Genomic DNA, 19,474 nt, shown 5'->3' with positions numbered 1-19,474 from the left:
GGGGGTGCGCCTGCGCACTAACGGCGGGAAGGAAGAGGAAGGCGCCTGCGCGCGGTAAGACTCCGTGGCCGGACCAAAACTCCCAAGATGCTGCGAAAGCCAAGCCCAAGCAACCGGAAGGTCCGCTGGGGCGACAGGGGCGGGTACGCAGTGAAAGCCAGCCAATGGTGGTGTGCGGAAGGAGTGACGTGTGCTCCTGGTCTTCCAGTAGCAGACGGCGGAAGGTGTGTTGAGCGCATGCGTTCTGTGGCAGCCTAGAAAAAGGGGCTGCTGGCGGGCCGAGCTGAAGACATGGAGCAGGGCTACGGAGGTTCGTTTGGGTGGCTCAGTGCGGGATGGGGCGGACAGGCGCTGCCTGGGCAACGCAGCCACTGCTGCGTAGAGGGCCGCGGGCCCGGACCTACGCCGGAACGCGGTTACTCCAGCCCGACCCAGCGGAGAGGAGGCCGGGGCGCGCGCGCGCGCTGTTCATTGGACCTCGGAGCCGTCACTCCCGGGTCGCTGCGTGCGGATTGGCCGGCGAGGCTTGAGGAGGCGGGCGGGGTTTGGCGGGCAGACGCTGCGGCGGGCTTCGGGGGGCGCCGTGGGCTGTCCTGGCCGTTTCTACCCCTCATCCCCGGCGAGGCTGGGCCGGTCGACCCCGCCGCTCGGAGGCCCGCCTTCCACTTCGGAAGACCACAAAATGGCGGCGCCCGGGGGCGGAGCCACAGCGAGAGCTCGTGGGGCGCGGGGTCCGCTGTTGGAGGCCGGGGGAGTTCGGCTGCCTGTCTCCGGGCTGTGGGGCTTGGCGGGGGCCTGCGCGCGATGCACGTGGTCCGTCGCGCCGGTCCCGGAAGCCGTCCCGGCGGCGCGCGGTTGGACCTTTCACCTCCAACTCCGAGGTGCAGCGCAGTGGAGTTGAGCGCGGCCACTGCAGGGGTCAGTCTCGGCGGGCTCCTGCCCTGTGCATGACTCCTGTTGGCCTAGGACAAGACTTGGGGGGGGTCAGGTGTAGGATATCTTTCTGTGCAAAGTTGGAAACCTGATGTTCGGGGGGGGCGGCGGCTGGAGATGGCTGAGGGCTGTGAAAGAGGAAATGTGCCGCTTGGGCCTCGGGGCCTGCGGCAGGACGGATCTTCTCGAGCGACCCGGTGTCAGTGTCCAGAATCAGAGGTTCCTAGGAGGCTTTTACTCTGTGCTGGAAGCCAAGTGTGCCCGCAGGGAGAGTCGAAGTTTGGGATACGTGGGGTAGGGCTTGACCAGGTGAAGTCCTTATCCAAGTATATGAGGTTGGAGAAGCAAGCAGTCTGATCTTGGCTGCAGCAGCTAGAGGAAGGCACAGATCTTGAAAGGAGACAGTGTTAGGATCCACCAGCAGGAATTGCAAGGGAGGTCCTGAGGCGCACGGTGTGCTTGGGTGTCTCACCCTGGCTTTTCCGGTCTTTTCTGCAGTCCGACCGCGTCTCACAATTCTTTGCCCGCTTCCCACCAGATTTTTCAGAGAGTAATCCTGCCCCATTCACGCCCTGAGCACGAAGAGGTTTTATTCCCCTCACTTCCTGTCTGCCAAAACCCTTCAGGCTCAGTTTAGATAGTGGGGCCTCCCTGAATCCTTCTGTAGCTTTGCCACCTAGAGTTATTTCTCAGGACTTGCTGAGCCTTGACAGTTGTTCTCTGGGTGTAGGAGGCACCTAGATCTGAGGTCATGTCCCTGTTCTTCCATTCTCCAGCTCCATGATCATGGGCAAGTGACAGCTACTTGAGCTTCTGGGTACAACAGGGTAAATATTACCCATCTAAAGGGGTGTTGTGAGGTTATGTGATTAGTGTATGCTACTTAGACCAGTGCCCCATAGTTGTGCCCCTTCTACCTCACACACATAGAAGGCTGTGTGGCATGGGGAGACTGTAGCCTACAGAGGGCAAACATCAGCAGTGTGTCTTTGGGTCAAGTCCCCTAACTTAACCGTTAGCTCTCTCATCTCTAAACAGCATTCAGGGACACTCAGTTCCTGTCGTGTGTCAGCACACACTAAGCAGTTAGCTAGTGGCTTGGGTTGTTCTGGTAAGAGAGGCTGTATTCCTGTTCTGTAATGTTGGGGATTGTTGACAGGTGTGGATAGCCGCCCATGCCCAGCTTTGTTTGGGGTTCCAGGGACACAGAAATGAAGAGGGCCCAGACAGATGTTGTCACGGGAGTCCGCGGGGGCAAGGGAAGCCATCACAGAGAGGAGTGCAGCCCGGATAAATTAGGCCAGGCTGAGGCCCGGGGACTTGAAGGCCCAGGGGACCATTGGAGGGTCCAAAGTCACAAAGAAGTGAGGCCTGCAGAGGCACTGCTGTCATCTCCAAATTCTGAACTTTGTTTTTCAGTTATGGGGGACTTAAGGCTGCTTGGTGAGCCGAACTGCCCCAGGGTGCGGACACAACTGTGTCCTGCTGGGCCAGCTGGCAGTTTATCCTGTGTTCTCCTGAGTTGCAGACTGAGATGTAGGCCAGAGTCTGTCAGCAGGCCACCAGCAGAGCTGGCCCCAAAGCCTATTCACCCCAACTCTTTTCTGCTTTGACCTCAGGCGGGTGGAATGTGGTAATGCAATCAGCCAGCTACGGAGGACTTTTAGAGGGACAGTGCTGTGGTTCTGCTGCCTTGTGAGGCTGGCACCGAACCCTCCTTCAAGGCGATCGCTTTGGCTCCTCGGAGCACCTCAGAAGCACCTGTTGTCTATTGTGACAAATAGGATCCTCACTCACAGGTCTTCTCTTCACAGGCTATGGGGCGTGGAGTGCTGGACCCACCAACACCCAAGGTAAGACCTTACGGGGAGGCACGGATTCCACCCCCACAGGTCTGATCTGAGGTACTAGCATGACAAACCTAGGGACAGTGAACTGTAACCTGGAGAGGCTGACAGGAGGACTGGGGCTAGCCCGGAGATCCGGAGACCCTTTTCTGTAAAGGGCTACATAGTAAAAATTTTTTTGGTTTTGGGAGCTACACAGTCTTTGCAATGTGAAAGTCACAGAGAGGTTTATAAAGAAATAGATGTAGTTGTATGCCGGTGATATTTACTTAAGGGCACTGAAACTTGCATACCATATAATTTCCATATGTGATAGTCTTTGCTTTAGGAATTTGGGTTATTCTAAGTAAATAGCCAAGGGTATAATGAAAGATTTTTATGATTAATAGACTTTATTTTTTAATAGTTTGAGACTTATGGGATTGAGTAGATAGTACAGGATTCCCTGTGCTTCCTCTGCTTTTCATCCCAGGAGTTTCCCTTATTGTTAATATTTTACATTAGTAGGATACATTTATGGTCAGTAACAAGTCAAAGTCGGTACACAGTTATGATCCACAGTTAATAGTCATTGGTTAAGCAGTTCTGTGAGTTTTGACAGGTATGTGAAGGGTGCAGAGAATGCATTTCATGTCATGAAATATTCTTTTTTTTTTTTTCCATCTCCAACTGTTTAAAAAGGTAAAAAGCATTCTTAGCTTTCTGGCCCTACAAAGACAGGCAGTGGGCTAGATTTGGCGTGGGGCCTGATTGCTGCCCTTGCTCTGGAATCTGGATCACCATGCTGCCTGTGTTTGAAGGACCAGAATGTCCTCTCTGGTGGTGAGGTTTTCTGCTTTTTGCCAGCATTTGTTCCAGGGGATGGGATAACGGCTCTCTTTGTTTTCTGAACCTGGAACTTGCCCCTAGCACCACTGGGGGTGGTGGAGTCACCTTTTCGCCCATCACCAAGTTTTCCAGGAGGAGTCCCTCCATGTCGCTAGGGTACATAATTAATGTCCCCTTGCTCAGTTGAGTCGGGGACATGATTTTCCACTGATGTGTTGTCCGTGTTAGTGGTGCCTGAGCTCTGGCTACTGTGAGAACTGGCACTTTTGAAGGGCTCTGCCAGGGGATCGGGCCTCTTGGCTGGTGGCCCAGGCTGAACACTTCCTGGGAATGCTGCAGCGTCCTTTCTGCTTGTCCTGCTGGGGGAGGTGAGGCTTGCCTACGAGAGAAGTCTTGGTTATGCTTAGCTGAGTGCTCCGTAGGAAATGAGTTTTACAACTAGTGGGCCCCGTCCATTTCTGGCCTTAATGGACAACCAGGGGTGCCTCCCACAGCACTGCCACAGCTGCCTGTGGCTCTGGACCTGCGGATAGTGGACTGAGGTGACGATTGGAGGGGCTGTCTCAGGTACCTTCACTCTGTATACAAAGTTCTTGTGTGTTTTTGTTTCCTCTAAGGTGCCTATGGAACTGGTGTGGCCAGCTGGCAAGGTAGGCCCTCGGGGTGTCTGTGGGTGGGCAAGATGTTCCTCTGGTCAGCTACCCGGGAGGGCTGGGATACAGGGACCTCCCATCCCCATCTCCCATTCTAGCTGCGCTCGTTGCTCTTCTGAAGGCTTGGCAGGTCCCGGCATTCTCAAGGAGAACTTGCTAGAGGCTGGGGGTTGTGCTTGTGCTCTGGGAGCAGCAGCCCCCACTGCCACTCGTGGGCTCTCAGCCACCTCTGGCTTTGGATGGGGAACAAGACTCGGATCTGGCACGGGAAACCCACCACTCATTGCCGGGGCTGCGCCCCTGCCCTTCTCTTACTGCCTTTTGGCAGGTGGTGTGCACAGTACGGGGTGATACCAGCAACATTTGGTTCCTTGACGCTCTTCCTTCTATATGGGTAATGGGTGCTCTCCCCAGACATGTCTGCTGTAGACTAACTGACCTTGCGGCTTCTGAGTTCTGATTTGGCTCTTCCTCCCTATGGCAGGTTATGAAAACTACAATTATTATGGTGCCCAGAACACCAGTGTCTCCACAGGAGCGACCTACAGCTATGGCCCAGCCTCATGGGAGGCTACTAAGGCCAGCGATGGCCTGGGAGCTGGGGCCCCTGCTGTGCACATGGCCTCTTACGGCCCAGAGCCGTGCACCGACAATTCTGACTCCCTCATTGCCAAGATCAACCAGCGTTTGGACATGATGTCCAAGGAAGGAGGCAGGGGCGGGAGCAGCGGCGGTGGGGAGGGCATGCAGGACCGGGAGAGGTGATTATGGACCTGAACCCTTCCCTGGGGATCCCCCCCCCCCCGAGCTTTGTGCAGGTGGCAGTGGGTACCCCCTCTTCCGGGGAGGGCTTTTCCCAGCTCCCTCCTGAGTGTGAAGTAGATGAGTCGGACAGTTACTGGGGCAGAGGCATTGTAATGGGACTAGTTGGTGTCCAGGGTGGTGGAGCTTAGGTAGACTACGCTAGTGCTAGACTCCTTATTTCTGCATCAGGTACCTGTAGACCCTCTTTCTTGTTCTTGTGGCCAAGGGCTCCATGTACCTCATTCAACAGTGTTCAAGGGGGTTTGTCGTGCCTTCTGAGCATTTAGGAGGCCTGTGTGGTAATATGGTGTGCTGTTCTGAATGTAGAGAAGCCAGCCTTGCAGGAAACTTGGGCTTTTACCCGGAGTGTAGTGACAGTTATGCTTCCTTTGCAGCTCCTTCCGCTTCCAGTCGTTCGAGTCCTATGACTCCAGGTCTTGCCTCCCTGAGCACCATCCCTATCGCCCCAGCTATAGCTACGATTATGACTTTGACCTGGGGCCTGACCGAAATGGTGGCTTTAGCAGTCAGTACAGCGACTGCCGGGACCCAGCCCGTGAGCGGGGCTCCCTTGATGGCTTCATGCGGGGCCGGGGCCAGAGCCAGGGCCGCTTCCAGGACCGGAGCAACCCCAGCACCTTCCTGCGCAGCGACCCTTTCATGCCGCCTGCAGCCTCCTCCGAGCCCCTGTCTGCTCCCTGGACCGAGCTGAACTATGTGGGTGGGCGGGGCCTGGGAGGCCCCTCTCCCAGCCGGCCACCGCCTTCCCTGTTCTCCCAGTCCATGGCCCCTGACTTCGGTGTGATGGGCATGCAAGGGGCCGGCGGTTATGACAACTCGGTGCCCTATGGATGTGGCCGGTCACAGACCCGGATAAGGGATCGGGTAAGCCGTCAGGAAGTTCTAATCTGCCTTCTTTTCAGACAGCTGTGTGGAGGCAAATTTGCATCCTGTTAAGATTCACTCATTTTTAAGTGCACAATTTGAGTTCTAGTAAAAATGTGCAGAATTGTGCAGCCTTCACCACCATCTAATTTTACAACATTTCCATCAACTGGGAATGATGCAAACCTCTGCCATTAGCAGGCACTCCCCGTCCTCGCCTCCAGCCTTGGGAAGTGCTGATCTGCTTTCTGATTTTGTAGAGTTGCCTCTCCCAGACCTTTCGTTCGAATGTGATCATATAACACATGGCCTTTTTGTGTCTGACTTCTTCCGCTTGGCATGAAATTGGGGGTGGCGGCAGGCCTCAACTATGTCATCTCCCTTTGTTTTCTGAAAGATCTTTTCTGCCTCTGTTCTCTGATCTTACAACCTTTCCGTTCTTCGTTTCTCTGGGGTATCTTAATGGTCCGGGTAAGCGGTACACCAGATGTGCTTGTGTCTGTAGCCCAGGCGGAGAGGGTTTGACCGCTGTGGCCCAGACGGCATGGGCAGGAAACGGAAGCAGTTGCAGATCTACGATGAGCCGGATGCCAAAGTGGCCCGGGATGACAGCGAAGGAGATTTTTCTGAAAACGGTAGGCCCTGGGTGGGCGTAAGATAAGTCTGTTTCCTTCTTGGTGCTCTGCCTGCCCATACATACCACGGACAGGTGTCGAACTCAAGGGTGGCATGTGTCACCCACGCTCCCGAGGCCCCCAGTGCACTCAGGACAAGCGTGGTCACTCTGGACAGTGAGCCTGGGAGGGTGAAACAGGGAGTGGGCCAACCCCCAAGGGACTGACTTTCCCTCTTCTTTGTGTCTGGTAGATGATGGAGCTGCTGACTTCCGGTCAGGAGATGAAGAATTCAGGGGTGTAAGTCCATCTTCACTGGTCACCCTTCTTTGTTTCTCTGGTGTGGGATTTCTTTACTTTCGCCTCTTTCTCCCAAGGAGGCAGGAACAGCTTCTGTGGTAGACTTGATTGCTTTGCAAGTGGATTTAATAGCCTGACTTGCAGCTGGTTTTCTAAGTTTTGCACTCGTGACAATCCTTCCCTTCTTGAAAAAAGCCCCAGCCCTCTCTCCAGCCATTCCCGTATCCTCAGTGATGTGAGTAGCCACTTGCATGGTAAGTGCAGTGGACTGTGTGGGCTGAGGCTTTCGAACATGCACTGAAGACTCGCATCCTGCCTACTCTGTGCTGGTGCTCAGCTGCCTCCTCGTCACTCAGCCCTTAGAGCCAGTCACAGGAGACAGGCATTTACGGTCAGCTCTGAGCCATGACCACTCACGAGCACCGAGGTGGTGAGCCTTTGCCGCCCCTGCAAATTCTGATCCACGTCTGGGGTAGGGCCTGGAGACCTGGGTGTATGAAGGCTGCGACCAAGTGCTTCTGATGGTCAGATTACAGGGAAGGGCCTCACTTGCTCCCTTTTTGGTTTGCTTAGATCTTGAGTCTGGGAATCTCTGTGTCTCTGCTGCTGACTTACTGAATCTTGAGCTCAATGCCTAAGAAAAACGGGCTGTGTTGCGATTTTCAGTTAGATGCATCGTTTTCAATCTACACCTGGTTTGTTATAGCCTTTGGTAAATATGAATAGATGGCTGGGGAACATGATAAAGCCCCTTTTCGGTAAAGAGTGATGGAACTAACATCCTACCAGTTGGGTTTTCTTGACATAGAGCTGATGGATGGGCTGTTTGCACTCCCATGTGCAGAACTGTGCAGGTGCTGTTTGCCAAGGGCAGTTCTTTATCTGTAGAAAGAACCGGAAAAGGGCCAGTGACTTTAATAAAAAAAGCACATTGGTCATTATAGAATCTCAGAAGGCAACCAAGAGAAGTGATAGGACACACTCACCCTCTCCCACTGCCCTGGGACCTCTCCTGACACATTGTGACCAGGTGGTGGCAGGGTGCTGGGTCGGTTGTGGAGTTCTGGAAACTCCACCTTACAGTCCGACTTCGTGTGTTCCCTTTTTCAGGAGGACGAATTCTTCGACCCTGGGAGGCAGAGAGGTAGGCATTGCTTGGTGCCCCTTTGAGCTTTCCTGTGTCTGCTAAGCTCCCATCCGGGCTGGCCTTCTGAGCAAGCCTGGGGCCTGGATGGAGGGACTGGTGGCCACTGGGTGGGCCTTGGCTGTGGTGCTCACCCTGAGGCTTCATTGCAGTGCTTAGAACAGCACTTGCTGGAAACAGGTCTGTTTGCCTCACTTGATGGCAGGCTGTGGAGAGGGGGGGAAACCTCATTTCTGAGGTTGCAGTAGTAGGGAAGGGAAACAGCTTGCAGTAGCAGGGAAGGGAAAGTCTCAGAAATGCAAGAAAGAAAAGAAAAGGCGCTCTCCAGCCCGTCTTCTCTATTACCTGCTTGCCAGTGCAGGTCCCTGTACTGTCTTTTCCTGGGCTTCTTTCTTTTCACAGTTCCCTCAGTTGCCAGCCCAGGCTTGTGCCCTCATCCTCTGGTGGGGATGTGGCAGCGGCAGTGCTCCCTGCTGTATGGGACGGAGTTCAGACACCTGCCCCGGTTGGGAGCTGGGGGTGGGGGGAGGGAGACCTGTCAGGTACACCCAAACCCAAGATCCTCCAGAGACTCCTTGCTCAGCAGGGCTCACCGGTGCCCTTGCGGGGGACCTAAGAGTCCAAAGCAAGTGGCAGGAGCAGAGCAAAGTTAAACCTTTCCGGGGGGCCATGGAGAAGCAGCCTGAGACAGCGTGGCCTTGAGCTTACCCAAAAAGCATTTGTTTCTTTTCATGTTCCCGTGGGTCTGTCCATAGCGGGTTTTCCCCAAGAATCACAGGCTGGCTCTTCGTGGCTCTGCTCCCGTAAATCTGCAGGCCCCTGGCTTACATGCTCCTTCTGCTGTGTGTTCGGGCTGAGCCACCCCGCCAAGGTCCTCCCACCTCGATACTGAAGCAGTTATGCCTATAGCTTGGGACCACGCAGAGCATTTAGCGGCTCGTGCAGCAGGGCAAATGCTAAAGCAAAGGTGACATGTTTATTGCGCACAGGTCCTGCTGCCTACCCGGGATGACTTTGCTATTAAACAGCAGTAATAGTTTCAGGCAGTGACCTCTTGCCAAAAACCCCACACGCCCTTTTGAGAGGCTTCTGAGCAGCGCACGCCGGTCGCCATCTTCGTGGGACAGTCTCGTGACTGGCATCAGGGGTAGGGGTTACAGTTCAGATGCTTATCCAACCTTTCCTCAGTGTCTGGCCCTGGCCCTGAGCCACAGTGGCCTGGCCTGGCCTCAACACTGGGGCGCTGGGCTGCACGGCTCTCGGAGGAGCTCCTGCACTGGCCCCAGGGGACCACGGAGGACCAGTTGGTCTCTTCCCACTTTTGTTTCTAGGACTGCTTCCCTTGTAGCCCTGGGACGGCCCTAAATGGACGGTTTTTGTGAGTGGAAGATAGAGTTTGGGCCAGCAAGGACTGTCATACCTGCTGAGGCCCTAGTTCAGAAGAGGCTGACGGGACAGTCCTCATGGTCCACCTAGAGGTGGGACGGAGGGCAGTAGAGTGGCTTGCTTTATTTTCTGAGGCCTTCCAGCTGCTGCCTCTTTATCTGGGAAAAATTGCTTCTCTCTCTCCTTAAGTGGGTTTGGGAGAAGACCCAATGGTAGGGCACTGGATTGGAAAAGCAGGATAGGAAAGGACAGAGAGCAAGCGGGCCATGGTGCGAGTGGGCTGGGCGGGCTGGGCCCTGGCCCATCCCAGCCTTATTAGGCCACGGGGGGCAGTAAGGTGACTCCCTGGGAACTCCGAAGAGTTCTCATCAAAGGCCCATCCCTGTTGGGAGCCTTTGACAGACTATTGGTGCCTCAGGGTGTCCTGACCCTGCCGTGTATGGAGGCAGCGGCGGGTATGGGGTGTGGTGGCCGAGCTGTGGCCCCCCATCAAGGCCCTGGTGCTCCGCTCCTCTATGGGCTTCTCAGGGTGTCTCTAAGGAACTTCTCTGTTGCAGGAGAGAAGGACGATGAGGATGATGAAGTAAAGAAGAGAAGAGAAAAGCAAAGGAGGAGAGACCGGATGCGAGACCGAGCAGCTGACAGGTGAGGAGACAGGCAAGGTGGGAGATTGGCCAGAAGCTGAGCACTGTCAGGGTTCTCCAGAGCTCAACCGTCTTCACTCCACAATGGGGGAGCAGCCGGGTTTGATCTGCCTCTGGAGTCTGTCAGGAAATCCGAGTCAGGGGAAAGGAGATAAAACTTGGGAAACACAGATGGCATTCTGTTCTTGCCAGTGGGTCTCCATGGCCCACATGTGTCCAGCAGGGGGCTCTCTTGCTCTCCTGCTCTCCTGCTCCCCTGCTCCCCTGCCCAGAGCTTCCTTGTCCCTGGCTTGTATCTGTCACCCCAGACAAGTGAACTTCATTCAGCAGAGCTGCTGAGAAGGTGCTTTGGGTCCCTTATCCAAACGCGGACCACCTCGAGTTCAGCATGGCAATTCTACGTGGATGAGTAATACCTTATGAATTTTGTCTCTAAATAGAAAAAGAGTTGCAAAAGTGCAAAGGGTGTTTGGTGTGACCACACCACGTGCCTCTCTGTCTTTCCAGTGATCAGGTGACTGCTGACTAGAAATGTAAACCACTGGTGGCTACGGGAGCCCTTGGTTGCTTAGGTCTCGACCACATGTGGTGGTTTCTCTACACACACACTCTCTTCCTGACTTAAGGGGAAATCCTTGCCCTTAAGGCTCAGATGGGGTGGTGCTTTTCCTGTGCAAAGAAATGCAAAAAAAAAAAAAAAAAAAGTTAGCCAAAGATCCGACAGTAGAGGCAAGAAAGCCAGGAACCGGAAGGTCAGAGCTTCAGGGTGTTAAACAGAAAGTCACCAGAACACTTTTTTCGAACAAATGAATACATGATGGCTAGATGAGATTATTTTCATGCCCCAGGAGAAATTAGATGACTTTTTCTTCAGAAGGAATGTTTAGAATCCACCCTAGAAACAGAGGGTCCTCAAAGAGACTTGGAGAAATTGTCACAGGGTAGGTAAAGATGCAGCAGGAAGTGCGAACCCTGAATTTCTTTGCCTGCTGCCTGATAACCTGTTCGTACACAGAGGGCCCCAGAGCTCGCTCTTTTCACTCCTCTGTTGGGGGTCTCTGCAAAAGAAGCAGGCATCGGGAGCCAGCAGAAGTCTGAGTTGGTAGATGAGGAGTCCTGAGTGCCACGGGGCCTATGCCGCCAGCCCAGATGCGCCAAAGCATCCTCGGCAGAGCTGAGGGAAGCAGCGCCCCACTGAGGGGCCATAGGGCTCTGCGGGCGGCTCTCCCCTTGCCGTACAGCATGATTGCATTTGTGAGGTTTTGAAAGTACGCAACGAAGACATCCGTTTTTAGCCATAGAGTTTGATATGATGGGTCTTAAAGTTGAGCACTGTGGAAAAATTGATCTTGGGTTTTTGAGTTTTAGATTGTGGAAGGTCTTTAGAAATTTCTCCCTTACGTTAAAATGAGGTTCCCATGTTACCCTGGTGGCTGCAGAAAGAAGTTAGAGTTAGGTACTACGCCCCGCCTCAGAGCAGTGGTCTGGGGGCCTTTAGGGAATCCACAGTTTGGAAAGTCTCCACCTTAGGGTGTTCTCTTGTGGGCCTTTGGGCCAGAAAGACTGGTGTGGCGCGTGAATCATTTTCCTAGAACACTTGCAAGATCGCACCCCCATTCTCAGGTTGGGGAGACCTGGGGCATCTGCTATTCTGATGCCCCACGTGAAGTCAGAAGTCTTGGTACAGAAATTGCTTCCCTGTTTCCATTTCCGTTCCAACCAGAGATGAGCTGGCTACTCCTATGTCACTGTTCTTTTCATCTTCCTTCTCCAGGATTCAGTTCGCCTGTTCTGTGTGCAAGTTTCGTAGCTTTGAAGATGAAGAAATCCAGAAGCATCTACAAAGCAAATTTCACAAAGAGACACTGAGGTTTATCAGTACCAAACTCCCCGACAAGACAGTGGAGTTCCTCCAGGTAAAGCACACTCGGCCTCAATCACAGTATTTCCTGATGGTCCTCCAGGAATTGAATCCTTCACAGAGAAGGGAAAGGGAAGGGAAATGAGGCCTGGACTTTCCAGAATAAGAGTGTACAAGTCCCAGGTCAGAGGGAGAGCCGAGCTCTCTGGCCATTGTAGTTCCTATGAGTTCCGCCCACGGAGCTGCTTAAACAGCCGTCTTCCCGTCCTTGGGGCAGCTGAGACAGGGCTGTGCTCTGCCGAGGGCTTGGTAGCCGCCTTGGTGAGCTGCCTCTGGTGCAGCTGAGAGATAGGCACACACACCACACTGTCCTCGTATCATTCCTTCTCCTCTAGGAGTACATCATAAACAGGAATAAGAAAATTGAGAAGCGGCGTCAGGAGTTGATGGAGAAGGAAAGCACGAAACCCAAACCAGATCCTTTCAAAGGTGAGCTGTGGTCTTGGGGCATGCCATTCCACGTGCCGCTAAGGCGTGCACGGCTGGGGGCAAAGCCAGCCCAGGGCAGGGCTGCTGAGAATGTGACAGGAAGACCCTCAGGCAGGGCACATAGTGCTGGACAGAGCGTGGCTTAATGAATGTCACAGCTCTGCTGGCAGCGTGTTGGACTGATACGAAGCCTTCTGGTGTTTTTTCCTTCTTTGTGTAAAGAAAAATGATGAGAGGGATGAAAACAGTTGAAGAATAAAATCCCCAGGTGTGGAGGTACTTCTGTCTGCACACTCCTGCTGGAGGGCAGGTGGGGGCCCCCACAGATTCTGTCCTAACCTGGTCCTTTGGGACTACCGGGAGAAAATGGGGGCCCTTTTGGGAGGCAGGAGGAGAGCATCACTTGCCTGCTGTCCCAGATTGGACCAGACTTGGGTTGTACCGACAGGGATTGGCCAGGAGCACTTTTTCAAGAAGATCGAGGCCGCTCACTGCCTGGCTTGTGACATGCTGATCCCAGCGCAGCATCAGCTCCTGCAGCGGCACCTGCACTCGGTGGACCACAATCACAACCGCAGGGTAAGTCCCTCCTCGGGCCGCGCCAGGAGGGCCCCTGCGGCGGCGGGCCCCGGCGGTGGGGCTCAGAGCCTTCCGTGTCTGGTGGGGAATGCTAGCGTCTTCAGGAGCTCTTGACAGTCCACTGAGTCTCTGACTTCATTGGTGGGTTGTAAGAGGCATCCCAGTTTCTGCTAAGATGCAAAAAAACGTGTTGCTTAGGGTTGACTTAAATAGAGTAGCTGAAGTTCTCCCGGTTGAGAATGTCCCCTGTAAACCACACAGGTAAGTTTCCCGGTGGCTGACAAACTGGATTTCCGGGGAGTGGAGGCTGAGGGCCATTCAGAGCACCATGGCCTAGGGGAACCAGAGTTAAGAACTTATTTGGTCCTAATTAGCTGATGGGGCCCAAAGCTAAATGTGTAGCTCAGGATATTGGCAGACTTTTTTTTTTTAATGGTCAAATCACAGACGTTTTTGGCTTTGCAGGCTACGGGGTTTCCAACACCTGACGTCTGCTGCTGGTGGGCAAAAGCAGCCAGAGTCCGGTTGTGAAGCATGGGCGAGGCTGCATTTGGCCTATAGGCTCTGGCTTGCTGATCCCTGGTTTGGTGCCTGTCCTTAGTCCTGCCCAGGCATCTACTAGTTTATGAAAGATCATCTAGAGAGCACTAAACTAACAAGGGATTATTGTTTGAATGGGTCAAGCTCTAAAACAGCCAAATGTTTGCAGCATTCTTTTCTGCTGCTGCTGAATTTACTTGTAAGGTCACTGCAACTCAGAAAACTGAAAAGAAAAAACTTGCCCTTCTGCCATACCGAGCCCACACAGCACCTGTCTGTCTGTAAGTGTTCTCTTGCCATCCTTGAGCGTGCACACGGGACCTGGACGTCCGTGGGGTGCCTGTGCTCTCATCTTTTATCAGACTTTTTTACGCTGCCTCACAGTCCCGGTTTTGGTATCCCTCCAGGGCCGCCTCTCTCTCATGATTGGAGTCTGGCATCTCAGGATTTGCCGCAGTGAGGAGAGGTGGTAGTCCTCGTTCTGACTAGGGCTGATCCCAGGGCAGCTCAGGGCAGCCTGGCTGGTTTGTTTCCGTGCTGCTCTGGGTGCACCGCGTGTAAAAGTCCACCTTGCCTTCCCTCTGCAGTTGGCTGCTGAACAGTTCAAGAAGACCAGTCTCCATGTGGCTAAGAGCGTTTTGAACAACAGACACATAGTGAAGATGCTGGAAAAATACCTCAAGGTTTGTGCTGAGGAGTGCAGTGGACGGGAGAAGCTTCTGGAATGCAGGATGGACTCTGCGAGTGTGGAGTTGCATCCGGAGTGCAGTATTTAGCATCTCTGAGTCTTTTGAAGAATGGGCGGGTATGGGAATGTATCGGGGTGGGTTTCCTGCGACTCCCCGCTCGCCCAGGATCTGGGCCGTGGTCCTGCTTGATCGGTCTGCATGGTGGTGAGGGCTCACCTCGGATAGCCATGAAACATTGAGCAAGGGATGCTGAGGTGCTTACCGGGCAATCCAAGTTAGATGATGGTGGTCCAGGAAAGAAGCCAAAAGGAGGTTTTGCTGGCAGAGAGAACGAGCCGTGAGCCCGCAGCTCAAGGGGGGGGAAGAGCAGGTGGAGCCACAACTGCTGAGCCTTAGTGACTGGAGCAGAGTATGAAGAGCCCCAGAGAGGGCGGCCTGGAGGGGAGTCCGACTGGGAGAGCCCCTGGTTCCTCCTGGGAAGTCCACTGGGTAAACGCTCGGCCCCAAACGTCCGCGTGTGCGGCGGGTTCTTACGCACCAGCACAGCCCGACTACGAGAACCTGTCTGCCCGCCTCTCAGTTACTAAATCCTTTAGTATTTGACGCTTCATGCCAGCCATTAAAGGGGCATAACCAGTTTAAGAACCGTGACTGGTCAGTGTTTTTGTTTTTATTTTATTTTACTATCTTTATTTTAAAGGTTTTTTTTTTTTTTTTAAGTAATCTCTGCACCTAATGTGGGGCTCCAGCTCGTGACCCTGAGATCCCCTGACTGAGCCAGCCAGGCACCTCCTAAATGCTGTATTTTAAAACCTATTTCTTAATCTGCTAATGATAATGTTTACATTTTCTGTCTTTCTTTCTTTTTTAAGATTTTATTTATTTACTTCGGTGCCCCATAATGTTCATATTTTCTAAACTAGAGATAGTTTTGCCTAAGTTCGGCTTCTGAGAGTCAGACTTGGAGTCCGTCCTGACTGGTGTTCAACAGCTGTGTGGCCTTGGGCAACTCGCTGAGTCTCCTTTCCTTATCTGCAGAATGGGGCACCCTTGTAACCAGGGCTGTGTACGTAAATGAAACTAAAATTTAAAATAGTCTAAACTTCCTGTTATGAAGCTTTTTTGTTTCAGTTGGGTTAAGAAATCCTAGGTCTTTTTGAACTTTTCTTCACCATTATATGCTTGAATAAAAAATGCAAAATGGGGGCAGTTGTATTAAATATTTGTAAATGGGGCCCCTGGCTGGCTCAGGTGGTTCAGCGTCTGCCTTTGGCTCAGGTCATGATCCCAGGGTCCTGGGATCGAGCCCCGCATCGGGCTCCCTGCTCAGCGGGGAGTCTGCTTCCTGCTCCTCCCCTCCATGCTCGCTGTCTTGATCTCTCTCACTCTCTTTTTTTTTTAAAGATTGTTTATTGGTCAGAGAGAGCACAAATGGGGAGGGAGAGGGAGAAGCAGACCCCCCACTGAGCAGGGAGCCAGATCCGGGGGTCGATCCCAGGACCCTGGGATCATGACCTGAGCCGAAGGCAGACAACTAACTCAGCCACCCAGGTGTCCCCTCTCTCTCTCTCAAATAAATAACTAAAAATCTTTAAAATAAAGTTAATAAATTTTTATAAATACTTCATTCTAAAAAGCCTTTGAATGAGCACGGAGAAGTACATCTTTTAAAAACCAGTTGTAAGTATCAAAATTGCTAGTATTAAAAACAAGAATAGCCCCTGATTCTGCTTTCCCCATTGTGTTCTAGGTCCTAGCTAAGAAAATAAAAGTTAAAAGACAAAAGGTGCAAAACGGGACACCTGGGTGGCTCAGTCAGTTAAGTGTCTGCCTTTGGCTCAGGTCATGATCCAGGGTCCTGGGATCAAGCCCCTTGTTGGGCTCCCTGCTCAGCGGGGACCCTGCCTCCCTCTCCCTCTGCCTGCTGCTCCCCCTGTTTGTGCTCATTCTCTCTCTCTCTCTCTCTCTCTCGCTATCTCTGTCAAGTAAATAAAATCTTTTTTTAAAAAAAAAGGTGCAGAACGGTTGCGGTGAGCCTATTCTGAGACGCCTTTTCTGAACCTGAAGGCGCCGAGCACCCATGGGATGCCCTCACCTGCTGTCGTGGGAAGCGTTTCTCTTGTTGGCTGTTCAGCATAGAAACACGGGCTCCTGGCAGCCTGGGCCCCCTTCGTTCTCTCCTTTGCACTGACCTGTTGCTCTTCTTGGCCAGGGTGAAGACCCTTTCACCAATGAAGCTGTGGATCCAGAAATGGAAGGGGATGACAATTTAGGGAGTGAGGAGAAGGAGGAGACGCCCGAGGAGGTGGCCGCGGAGGTGTTGGCCGAGGTCATTACGGCAGCCGTGAGAGCGGTAGATGGGGAAGGAGCGCCGGCTCCAGAAAGCGGTGACACGCTGGCCAAAGGAGAAGGCCCCATGGACACGGCCCAAGCCGCTAGCAGTCCCCACCCGGAACAGCCGGTGGAAGTGGAGACAGCGTGTGGCGTGGCCTCCGAGAAGGGCGGCGAGGAAGCGGTGGAAGCTGAAGTGCAAGCCCCAGCAGCAGACGAGGGAGACGCCGTGAGGGTCGAGGCTCCGGTGCCAGCCCCAGCTGTCGCGGAAGCGGGAGCAGAACAGACCGATGCAGAGCCCAAAGATGTCGCTCCCACAGAATGACCCTCCTCCGTGTTGCGAGGGGTGCGTGTCATAACGCCTTGCTCTTTCTCCTTTTGTTTGTAAGCAGAACTAGGGTATATGTTACTGGAACATGCTGGAAACTTTGGTGAAGAGACCCAGCCATTTCCTTCAAAAAAGTGTACCTCATGGGCTTGTCTTCTATAGACGTGTATGGCTTTCTGCCGTGGTTCGAAGGCTGCGGAAGTTGTACATCCCGCAAATGGCTGTGAAGTCTCTACACTGCAGCTGGAGTAATAAAGTTGGGTAACTAGAGTTGATGGTATTTTGCTTGTTAAATACAGCAGCTGGCTGAATGCCTATTTTATTTTATTTTATTATTTTATTTTATTTTATTTTCTGAGAGCAGCTTAATACTGGGATGCATCTTGCTTTATACAGGATTTTTTTTAAGTTCTAAGAATTTGCTTTGGCTTCGGTTTTTTTACCTGCTTTGATAGCGTACTGCGTATGGCGTGTGAGCCTCACAAGACGTAGCAGAATCTTGTGACCGCAGCGTTGGTTCTGTCCCATCAGTGAACTCTGCTCAAAGGCCTCATGAATCTGATAGACCTGCACCCTTGGAAACCCTCCCACTGGCCCCTCAAGAATGAGGTCATTTTGCCTAGGGCATTATTTTCCCAATCTTGAGTCTTTGGTGAATCACCTTTATAGTTTGGAGTTATTTTGTCTTTTTTTTTTTTTTTTACCTCATTTGTGTTTCCCCTCTGTTACTTCAGGGGTTGTTTTTGTTTTTCCTTTAAATTGAGTTACTACTAAACTATATTTAAAAAAAACAAAAAACAAAAAAACTTGGTGTCACTCCCGTGAATGGAAAACATATAAATTGCCATAGATAGATGCTATCTGTAAGAAATGAATATAGTGAAATAAACACATTTCAGATAAATACTGTTCCTTTGGAGGTTTCTGGATCTGTGGGAAAGGAAAGCTAGCACGTGTTAAAGGGTAGCAAGCAACAGTTACACTTTTCATATAATCAAAAGAAGTGGAAGATACTTCCCCCTTGAAATGATACTGTTGGGTCTGTTTTCCCGGCAGACCCTTGAACGGTCTCATTTGGGGAAGCGTTGGCCCGAGGGAATTTACTAGATGGTAGAAGACGAGATGAGCATCTACCGTGCACCAGGTACTAACCCGTGATAAAAGTAAGAGATGGGCCCTGCTCTCAAGGACCTTTACTGGAGATGTGAGATGAATATTTATGAAAAGTCAGTATAAGAACTAGAAACAAATAAATTGCTCAGTAAGCAAGAAAACGGTGTCTCTGGATTGTTTGTGTCTGTCGTCACTCCCGTGAGGTAGATGTGCCTTGGTCACAGGTTGTGCGTGCCCTTCGAGGTTTCGTCTCTTGAGGCAAAAAGGTTGGTGGCATTGAACATCCATGGCCTCAAGGATAACAAAATTTTGAAACTGCTCTGTTTTGTTTCTCTTGTAAACATAATCCAAGGCCTATCCTAAAACTGACCTATTTTGGCGTGGTTGAATGTGAAAGGATGCGAATGATTTTACTTCGAAACTTGGCTTAAGCCAGGCCCTCATTCCCCAAGATGGGAGGAATTACGTGGATTGCACAAAGGGATGCCCTTCTGTCTCCTGAGGGGACAGGAATAAACTACAAGCTCCCTCACTCCAGTCGTTTCCCACTTGCAGGGGAGAAACCTGGAGGGAAGCTTAAGTAATTTTAGGGTCATCTATCAAGGATGTGTAGATGACCCAAATTAATACACAGATCTGTGAGACACCAATGACAATGAACTTTATACAGAGCACTTTTATTTAAAAAGGTTTAGGGGAGGGCGCCTGGGCGGCACAGCGGTTAGGCGTTTGCCTTCAGCTCAGGGCGTGATCCTGGCGTTGTGGGATCGAGCCCCACGTCAGGCTCCTCTGCTATGAGCCTGCTTCTTCCTCTCCCACTCCCCCTGCTTGTGTTCCCTCTCTCGCTGGCTGTCTCTATCTCTGTCGAATAAATAAATAAAATCTTTAAAAAAATAAAAAATAAAATAAAAAGGTTTAGGGGGTGGGGCACCCGGGTGGCTCAGTGGGTTAAGAGTTTGCCTTTGGCTCAGGTCATGATCCCAGGGTCCTGGGATTGAGTCCCATATCGGGCTCCCTGCTCACAGGGGAGCCTGGGCTTCTCTCTTCCCTGTGCATGCTCTCTGTCTCTGTCTCTCTAGTAACTAAAAAAATCTTGAGGGGGGAAAAAGGGTTTGGGGCACCTGGGTGGCTCAGTTGGTTAAGCAGCTGCCTTCAGCTCAGGTCGTGATCTCAGGGCCCTACAGCAGGCTCCCTGCTCAGCGGGGAGTCTGCTTTTCCCTCTCCCCCTTCCTGCTCGCACACACTCTCTCAAATGAATAAAAATCTTCAAAAAAATAAAAAATGAAAAGGTTTACAGAATTTGGCAATTCCTGCTATTCCCAAGGAGAAAGATCTTAGAAATGGAAGCCTAATGTCAGCTTCATGTAATCCTATTGTGGGCCTGTGTGATTGCACTGAGGTTTTTATGAAATTAATTCAGTTGCTAAAGGGTAGACACCACAGTGTAATGAGCAAAGTGCTCATTAGGAGTACGTCAGGGGCACCTGGCTGGCTCAGTTGGAAGAA

The 19,474-nt window shown here is 52.2% G+C and overlaps 1 protein-coding gene across 1 annotated transcript; it reads left to right on the top strand.

The window, feature by feature from the left end:
* The first annotated feature begins 190 nt into the window (after positions 1 to 190).
* AKAP8 (A-kinase anchoring protein 8) lies at positions 191 to 18,129 on the top strand. Its single transcript, XM_026490303.4, has 14 exons — positions 191 to 310; positions 2,748 to 2,786; positions 4,226 to 4,258; positions 4,746 to 5,022; positions 5,461 to 5,950; positions 6,456 to 6,585; positions 6,818 to 6,864; positions 7,975 to 8,008; positions 9,952 to 10,039; positions 11,813 to 11,954; positions 12,295 to 12,388; positions 12,837 to 12,967; positions 14,095 to 14,190; positions 16,409 to 18,129. The coding sequence occupies exons 1-14, from the start codon at positions 292 to 294 to the stop codon at positions 16,850 to 16,852; spliced, it is 2,064 nt and encodes a 687-aa protein (XP_026346088.1). The 5' UTR covers positions 191 to 291; the 3' UTR covers positions 16,853 to 18,129.
* Positions 18,130 to 19,474: the final 1,345 nt, after the last annotated feature.

This window comes from Ursus arctos, unplaced genomic scaffold (assembly GCF_023065955.2).
Source record: "Ursus arctos isolate Adak ecotype North America unplaced genomic scaffold, UrsArc2.0 scaffold_14, whole genome shotgun sequence".
Lineage (NCBI taxonomy): Eukaryota > Metazoa > Chordata > Mammalia > Carnivora > Ursidae > Ursus > Ursus arctos.
The sequence above is the reverse complement of the archived record's forward strand: the minus strand, read 5'-3'. Positions and strand labels throughout refer to the sequence as shown.